The 9,540-nt window shown below is 41.2% G+C and overlaps 2 protein-coding genes across 2 annotated transcripts; both read right to left on the bottom strand.

The window, feature by feature from the left end:
* Positions 1–358: 358 nt before the first annotated feature.
* On the bottom strand, positions 359–2,751 carry LOC130732039 (uncharacterized). The gene is made up of 2 exons (XM_057584168.1): positions 2,389–2,751; positions 359–877 (listed from the first exon to the last, which is right to left on the bottom strand). The coding sequence occupies exons 1-2, from the start codon at positions 2,671–2,673 to the stop codon at positions 383–385; spliced, it is 780 nt and encodes a 259-aa protein (XP_057440151.1). The 5' UTR covers positions 2,674–2,751; the 3' UTR covers positions 359–382.
* Positions 2,752–4,540: 1,789 nt separating this feature from the next.
* LOC130746139 (uncharacterized) lies at positions 4,541–8,611 on the bottom strand. Its single transcript, XM_057598684.1, has 2 exons — positions 8,115–8,611; positions 4,541–7,937 (listed from the first exon to the last, which is right to left on the bottom strand). The coding sequence occupies exons 1-2, from the start codon at positions 8,609–8,611 to the stop codon at positions 4,541–4,543; spliced, it is 3,894 nt and encodes a 1,297-aa protein (XP_057454667.1).
* Between the last annotated feature and the right edge of the window lie 929 nt (positions 8,612–9,540).

Raw genomic sequence — 9,540 nt, 5'->3', positions numbered from 1 at the left:
TGCTTTCACCCGTGCGCTGCACGACGAAAGATTTTTCTAATTTTTTATGACAATTATTTTTACATGAAGTTGACATGATTAACTACCACAAAACCATAGATAACAATTGAAATTAGATTTGATTCGTTTACACAACAATGAAAAACTGAATGAATCTAACAAAGGTTGATGATTACAGAAATATATATATCAACAACAAAAAGATGTCATATGAACGTTATGCATTCCACTTGTTGCTTGCTGCCCCATTATCATTGAAAGTCTGTTGAATCTGCAACAATTTAGAAAATGTTTTAAATAAGTAGATCAAAAAATACAGCACGCTAAATACAATGTGCATTATACAAAGAAGTACGAATTCAAAGATAGATAATCTAACCATTCATATGTTCTGGAATACTTCTTCATACACAACATTCCGAGTGCAATTAGATACTACTCCTTTGTCATCGACTATAAGTATCTTCAACCTTTTTCTAGATTTTACTCTTGATAGAGCTACATATAGCTGGCCATGCGTGAACACCGGCCTAGGAAGGTATAATCCAACATGCGATAACGACTGGCCTTGGCTCTTATTTATAGTCATAGCAAAACAAACAGTAATAGGGAACTGTCTCCTTGAGAATTTGAAAGGAAGGCCAGTATCAGAAGGAGTTAAGCTAAGCCTAGGAATATAAACAGGTTTACCTGTTTTAGAACCGGAAAGAGCTGTTGCAACAATGATATAAGGTGTCAAAGCGCTCACTATCAATCTTGTTCCATTACACAATCCAGCAGACTGATCAATGTTCTGAATTAACATGATAGGGACACCAACTTTGAGAACAATTCTGTGGTTAGGAATACCAGAGCACTTAAGATCATTTAGAAATTCTGAAGTGAACCATTCTGCATCTATTTCAGAGTCTTCATCTGACCTGCATGGTGTGTCATAACTCAAATATTTTGTTTCCTCCCCAGGGATCATTGACATCATGAAGTTATTAACCTCTTCAACACTTTCAAGAGTGGGAGCAAGGAGTGCTCTTTGTTCAAAATATGCATGGTTCTCCAAATTAGCAACAACATTGAGATATGCAAAATTGACTAACTCAAGTAAGGGATTATCGGACTCCCTCACCAACAAATAAGTGGGAATTTCTATAATAGAATCATCCTCATCGATTGGCTTAATCGTGCCATCGCCCACTTGAAGAAGCCAATCCGCAAATTCTTTGATCTCCAAGGATGAAGAAGAGGACCCTGCTTGTTGTAATCTCATGTTGGTAGTTAACTTCATTACTTTACAATGCTTCCATAGGTATGATGAATTCACAGAAGAAGAAATGATTTCTGATCTACTTCCTTTCAAAATTACTGGCAGAATCTGTCGAAAGTCCCCACCCAAAACAACTACCTTTCCTGCAAAGGGTTTATCGTGGCCAAAAGTTGCTTGGGTCTTCATGATGTCATTCAAAGTTTTGTCTAGAGCTTCAAAACAGTGCTTGTTAAGCATTGGAGCTTCATCCCAAATGATAAGACTTGCTTTCTGAAGCATTTCAGCTTTATGAGAACCTTGACGGACATTACATGTTGATGATTCATGGATAGTGATAGGAATGGAAAATCTAAAGTGAGCAGTTCTACCTCCAGGTAATAGTAATGAAGCAATGCCACTTGACGCAACATTTAGAACAATCTTTCCTTCAGAACGCAGCGCAGCTGAGAGGGTATTCCACACAAAAGTTTTACCAGATCCGCCAAATCCATATAGGAAAAAAAAATCCTCCGTTATTGGACGAAACAGCATCCAATATCTGTAAATTGACATAATTTGTCAAAAAGAAAATACGAAACACATAATAATCGAATTTATTCATTTTTTCTTCTATTATGCTTTAATCATAATTTATTACCTGGGTATACGCTCCTTTCTGTTCAGAAGTTAGGGAACAAACCAAATGTTGATGCTGTACGTTCATTTCATCCTTATTGTAATTAAGCTCATCTGCAACAAATTGATTTTCAAAACGAAAGGTCTCACAAAATGATGGATAAGGTAAGCTAGGCCATTCTTTAAGTGACCTTCCATTGGTTCTCAACACCTTCTCTATCTCAATCAAACATAAGTTCATCAAATCCTCATCATTTATTTGAAGATCTGCAACAAATATTAAATGGATTTAAAATAATATATAAAAACATTCTCTAAATCACGTAATCTATATAATAAAATCCAATTGTACAGAGGTTGTTTCTTTGATATAGCAAAGGAAATGATTCCTTCTAAGATGCCCATTTCAAATAACACACAAAAATAAAAAACGTCATTAAATATATTTAATAAGAACATAGTGCAAAAATACCTGGCATTTTAAGCAACCTTCTTCTGTGGTACAAAATGTCGTCAGCTAAAAATCTCCATGTCTTATCCCACACTTCTCTTGGCTTTCCTATAGCGTTTGTTGAGAGCAACGTTACAAACAAATGCCTCAAATAAGACCCTGAACCAATCTCACTCATGTGAATAATCCCATCAACATACTCCCTCTCATCTTCCATTAATCCCATAGCATCGCACGCATCTTGGAATGTTGGATAAACAACCCCTTTGACAGTTCTTAAACTTGCAAAACTGTCACAGCCTCTCTGTTTGGTTAATAGAATCCTCATGTAATATACCTCGCCCATGCCTAGAGCGATATATTGAAGACGACCAAGGGAGAAACCTCTCTTTCTTGGCTCCCATACTTGCTTATCTTTCTTATAAACAAACATAGACGGATATTCAGCATACGTTAAACTTCTTCCCTCCGGGTATAGCTTATTCGCATTCATCAATGCTAAGAATTGAGTATCTTTAGTTGAACATTTTTCAACAACGCCTTCCAAGTCTTCATCGTCGTTGAAAGTTACACACTGTTCACCGGGAAGATGAAATGATAAGCGCTTCACGGGCGGCCATCTCTCGTGGATATCAAATTTAAATGTCCTCCATGCTGCCTCACATGGAGTTAGATACCTGCCATTTCATTTCAGTTTAATAACTGGGTAAAAAAAATTTAAAAAAAAATAAAGAAAAACAATGTGATTACTTACCTGCAATCGTAGTACTGTTTAATTTCATCTTGGTTCGATTCTCCATTTCCAGCATTTGAAATTTGAACATTCACCCTATCACTGCCTTTGTTGATATATTTAAATAGATACTCTATTGCATTCGATTTATTGCAATACTCCACGTTGATATGTCCATGATAATTCATCAGAAGTCGAGGATTGTAGGGAACAACAAAACCATTATCCAAAGGAACTCCTTTCTTGGCCACTGTAATTCCTGTCTTTCTTCTCTTATAAATTGGGAAACCATCATCATCAATGGTAGTGCAGTTCTGATATTTTTTGGGAAAGTGTTTAGAACACTTGCCATCAACCATGCATGCACACTTTGGATCAATAACCCCACACGGACCGTGGATCATGAAGGAGGAAACGACCTTGTAAAGCTTTGGATACAACTGCGGGTCAGGAAGCTCAGCTGAAATGAATTTATCATTGTCATCTTCGGTTATCAATTTGTACTGGGGTTTCAACCATAGAAGAATGTGCGCGTGTGGCAATCCACGCTTTTGAAACTCTACTGTATACATACCTTCACAAAAAGTTAAACGAAATTAAATGGAAATCTAAAGTTGCAGTATTAATGATATTGAAACAGAAGCATAGATTTCCGAAAAAAAAATAAAATAAATAATAAATGACATACCTGCATCAACAGAACCAAATATCGTGCCTTTCCTTAAATCAGACATCAGATTATCGAGCTTCATCTTGAAAACTCTAACACAAATATCAAGTCTATCTTCAACTCTCAAATTCCTAGCACGGACATACCTTTGAATTTCCCCTCATTGTGAATTACATGTTGCTGTAATAAAAAGATCAGGGTACCCAAACTTTTTGCAAATTGACATGGCATCCTGACAATTATTAAACATGTAACGACGACCTTCTGTAAAGGAAGGAGGCAATATAATCCGCTTTCCTAGTATAAAAGAACCAAGTATAAAATAGCACAAATGGGGCAGAGATAGATATTTTCAATAACAATCTAATTTGCAGTCTCTTTCATTTAAATATATTTACTATAACAACCTAGTATAAAATCATGGAAAGAGATAGATATTTTGGGGAAGAAAAAACATTTATACAATAGGAATAGATATCATCATTTATAATCATAACCATAAATTATCACACTTTCCCAAAGAATTCAGTAAATTACCAAAAGAAATAACTCCAACTCGAAAAATAGATATATAATGAAGAGTATAAGATGGGTATTCAGCATAGAGTATAGGAAATGAAGAAAATATAAAAACTGAGTAATTATTTAAAATAACAATGTAAAAAAAAAAACCAAAAACAGAAATCAATTATTTGATATGTAGTGATAAATTTTTTGAAATCCAAAATAAATAACCTCTCAATGAAATACGGATAACAATGAGTTTTTTTTTTTTTTTTTTTTTGCTGCATTGGAAAAACTACAAAAGGGCTAAGGAATAAAAGCATAATCACTCAGCATAAGAGTCATAATCTCCAGCTGAGGATTGTCCCATACATGGACACCAGGTTGCAAACTTTGCGCACCCAAACGAGCCAGACGGTCTGCCACCCTGTTGGCAATCCTGTTAACAGGTTGCAGCACCACAATCCAGTCTCTAAGAAGCCAATTGTTGATGTCCTGAAGCACTGGCATGAACCGGGTCCTCTCTTGATCGCCAAGGGATGAGATCAACTCTTGACAATCAACCTCGCATATGAGGTTCCTGAAGCCACGCTGCCACCCACACTCCAATCCATCACGGAGCGCCGTAGCTTCCGCCAGGAGCGGGTTACCGCCGGTTTCAAAGGAGATGAAGCCACCCATCCATGTTCCCTTGCTGTCACGGAACACACCACCGCCACCCATGCGATGAGGTTCTCCACCAAAGCTTCCATCAACGTTCAGTTTCACCGTTCCCGTTGGCGGAGGCTTCCAACTATCACTCATACGTTGGTTCCCGTTCTCAACATTGAGGGGATCCTGGAAATGGATAATTTCATCATAGTCATGGCAGATGCGACGCCAAGCCTCCTGCAGTGTCCAAGGAGAAGGTTCAAACAACATGTTGTTTCTCCATCTCCAAATGCCCCACAACACCACCACAAATTGAACTCCGATGCTGCTTCGAGCTAGTTTAGTGACCCATCTTCTGGGATCTTGCTGCAGAAAATCATCTCTGGACAGGATTCCCAAACGAAGCCAGATTTCCCTCGAATGAGGGCAATCCCTCATGCAATGAAGGATCGTTTCTTCCCCTCCTGAGCATCGGGTGCACCGCGAGTCTTGGCTCAAATTGCATCTGAAACGATACGTATTAACCTGCAAAGATTCATGACAGATAATCCAGATAAAAAAACGCAATTTCTCAGGGACTGCAAGCTTCCAAATCCAGTTCCACATCCCTGTTGGGGCCTGCGGATGATCCTGGGCATGGAGCCAGGCATATGCGCCCCTAGTGGTGTAGCACCCTGTCGGATTTCCATCCCAAATCCAAAGGTCAGATCTCCCCCCTCGAAGCACTAGAGCAATCAGGTTCAATTTATCTCTGAAGATGGGAGGCATCTCCGTATAGGCCCGTTGAAAATTCCACTGGTTGCCTTGAATCAGGTCTCGAAGACTCAACCTGGTGTCTGCAATATTAACGAAAGGAAGCTGGTGGGCTAGGGCACCTAACCCGCTCCAATCCGCATACCAAACGGATGTGTCGCCGCTCCCAAGACGAAACCGAAAGCCATTCTGAATTTTGTCTCTTGCCCTAAGAATACCTCTCCAAACAGGTGAGTCGGAGGTACGGTGAGGGGCATGTAAAATTGAGGATGCTGTCAAATATTTGTTAGCAAGAGCCTGGACCCAGAGTTTGTGAGGGTGATGCATGATACTCCACACAGCTTTACCTAACAACGCTGTGTTTGCTATTGCCATGTCCCGAACACCCAAACCGCCTCTCTCCTTGTGATCAACCAGTTTGTTCCAACCAATCAAATGCCAACCTGGTCTACCTGAGCCCTTCGACCAAATGAACGATCTCATGGTCTTGTTGATCTGATTTAAGAGCCCTCTAGGAAGCCAAAATGCTTGCATGCAGTATGTGGGGATAGCTGAAATCACAGACTTCACCAAACAAACCCGACCAGCCATGTTCAACATATTTGTCTTCCAAGACGCCAATTTTTTCTGAATGTTTTCTAATAAGAAATTGAACCTGCCATTCCTTGATCTCCCCCCTTGCAAAGGAAACCCCAGGTACCGACCAAGATCATTCACGAATGGGATTGGAGCAATGGAAGCTATTTCCTCTTTCACCTCACGCCGGACACCTTTGGAGGCTATGGCTTTTGATTTCTGGACATTTATTTTCAAACCAGAGTTGGCACAGAAAGATTGCATTATATCTGCAAGAAGATTTACCTGGGATGGAGTGGCTTTGCAGAACAGGAGCACGTCATCTGCGAAAAAAAGATGGGAGATAGGGGGGCCATTCTGAGATATACGCAAAGGCTTCCAACTCCCTATATCCACTTGATTCTGAATAGTAACTGATAGGCGTTCCATACAAAGAACAAAAAGATACGGGGAGAGAGGGTCGCCTTGTCTAAGGCCTCTTCCTATTTTGAATTCCGGGAGGCGGGCTCCATTCCAAAGAAGGGTCAGGTTAGAGGAAGAGACACAACGCATGATAAGATTCACTGTCATCAATGGGAAGCCATAGAGAAGGAGAGTTTCCTTCAAGAAGTTCCAATCGACACTGTCATAGGCTTTCTCAAGATCTATCTTGAAAGCAAGGCTACCCTCTTTAGCCATAGATTTCTCTATCATATGAACTATCTCTTGGGCGAGGAAAGCATTATCCATCGTACCTCTCCCAGGTAAGAAGCTGTTTTGCATAGGGCTCACTATCCCATTCAAGAAGGGTCTCATTCTATTGACAAGCACTTTGGTAATAAGTTTATAAGTAACATTGCAGAGACTTATGGGGCGGAATTCTTTCACAGATGAGGGGAAGTCCACTTTGGGAATGAGAACCACCAGGATTTTCATGAGATTCTCATCAACTCTACCTTCCTCAATTGCCACTTTTACCAGGTTCCACAGAGCATCACCAACTGTGTTCCAGAACCGTTTATAGAAGATTGGTTGAAAACCATCAGGCCCTGGAGCAGAGAAAGAACGCATGGACATTAAAGCTTTGTATACCTCATCCTTGTCAACGGGAAGAACTAACGACTCCCTAGCAGCTGGGGAGAGACGAGGCACCACTGAATGCAAAAGGCCAGCACCGGTGTCCAGGGGAATGGCGCTGAAGAGAGTGGAGAAGTAGTTTCTGATCTCATTTGCTAGGGTTTGCTGATCTGTACACCAAGAGCCATCATTGAGCTTGAGCCTGTGAATGTTATTTCTTCTCCTGCGGATCACTGTATGAGCATGGAAGTAGGACGTATTGCGATCTCCAAAGCGAATCCTATTACCCTGCGCTTTTTGGTACCAAAGGAGTTCTTCATGTTTTAACACGTCCCTCAGTTCCTTCTGAAGTTCAGCTTCCAAGCGTACCAAATCTGAGGAGACCTGCTGGTCTAAAGCTCTTTGGATCCCTTTTAGTCTCGCCTCCACTCTACGCTTCCTCCTGAAGATATTTCCAAAAACATCTTTATTAAACGTTTGGGAATCATTGCTAAGGCGGTTCAGCTTGACTTGGATGTCCTCATCACTACTCCTCCAAGCATTCTTCACCACAGTTTCATACTCAGGGTGCTCCGCCCAAGCCGCCAAGAATCTGAAGGGTCTATCATTTGCACCTTGCATCATAGGTCCACAGTGAATGAGGAGGGGGACATGATCTGATTGGTACCTGCATAAAATTTCCACAAAAGCGTCAGGAAAAGCAATGTTCCAATCCACATCTCCTAATGCTCTATCCAATCTTTTGGATAGCACAATTCTGTTATTAATTTTTCTATGCTAGGTAAAAGTGCCACCAACTGCTCCCAAGTCGGAAAGGTTACAGTTTGTTAACACCTCCGCAAACCGTGCTGCTCTATTTTGGAGGAAATTGCCCCCACGCACCTCCGAGGGGAGGAGGATTTCGTTGAAGTCTCCCACTAGGAGCCAAGGAGCAGTAATGGAGTTCCTCAAGTTGTTCAAGTGAGACCACAGGAGATCTCTTCTACTGGGGTTAGGAGAGGCATAAACTGCACTGCAAACCCAGGATAAATTAGCCCTCCATACTTCAAAGGAAATGACCTGGTTATGCATATCTAGGAGGCGAAAGGATACTCCCGAGTTAATACTAGTGAGTACCCATATACCACCGCTGAATCCAACTGCTTCTGAAATGAAACCAGGACCATAGCCCAAAGAATTCCAAAAAGCATGCACACTTCTGAATTGACACTTAGTTTCCATGAGCAGGATTAAATCCGGCTTATGGCACCTCACAAGTTCCTTCATGAAAACTTTACTGTTTCCACTTCTAGCCCCTCGAATGTTCCATGAAATGATTTTAAATTGTTCAAAACCAATCATTAAACCTATTAATATTAGGGGGCCCGTCGAGAGCAGGATTCTACGTTGTGCCTCCGGTCATCTCTACTTCCTTCCCTTGGTCAAACTCCGCTTGGTTATTGGAAACCGTCATCTCCTCATTATTGGTAATCAGCGCAGCATCATTATTTATGATAGGAGTGGGTCCCCTTGCTGCATCAAAGCTGATTGTGCCGTTGTCCCCATTTTCTCCTCTGATTCTCTTTTTCTTATTACCTGTTTCATTTATTCCATTAGGATTGGACCCACTACCCACATGGAAAGACATTGGAAACGTACCATTCATTCCAGCCTTGAATACCATTAAAGGCTGCTTTAGTCTCCCTCCATGATTGACGTAATCATTGGCTGGTTGACTTGGTCTTCTCATCATTAAGTCCTTGGAAGATTTGTCACCTTTAGCTGCAGCGGTTTCCACTTGCGGCTTCTTAATCTTCTGGGCCGTTTGATTGGGGGCCCGTTTCCCCTGGAAATTCTCTCTTTTAATTATTTGCTCCTGATTTCGTGCCCCATGATTATTTGATTCATAACCCCCACGCTGATTCGCCATTTTGGAGCCCTTGACGTTGGAATTTTTCTTCTTTCTTGTAACTGCCAGCCATTCTCCAAATAACTCAACATCAATCACCTCCACCCGTTTCGCCTGTGTTGCCGGCTGCTCCTTAATTGCCTCATTATCATTCTTGGGGCCCATATCCACGTCAGTTTGCTCTGTCGTCACCTCCGCCGGTACTGGGGTTTCTGCCGTTTTAGGTTGGTGGCTTTCCTCCGTCCCCTTCGATTGGTCAGCTGTGGTGTCTTCTATTGCTTTTACTGGGATCGTCATTTTTTCCACCGCTATAGCCGTTGAGGTGCATTCTCGACCACGGTGTCCATAGCAACCACATTTGGGGCAGATAATGTGCTGCCCC

This window comes from Lotus japonicus, chromosome 1, assembly GCF_012489685.1.
Source record: "Lotus japonicus ecotype B-129 chromosome 1, LjGifu_v1.2".
Taxonomy (NCBI): domain Eukaryota; kingdom Viridiplantae; phylum Streptophyta; class Magnoliopsida; order Fabales; family Fabaceae; genus Lotus; species Lotus japonicus.
This window is presented reverse-complemented; position numbering and strand designations above follow the sequence as displayed.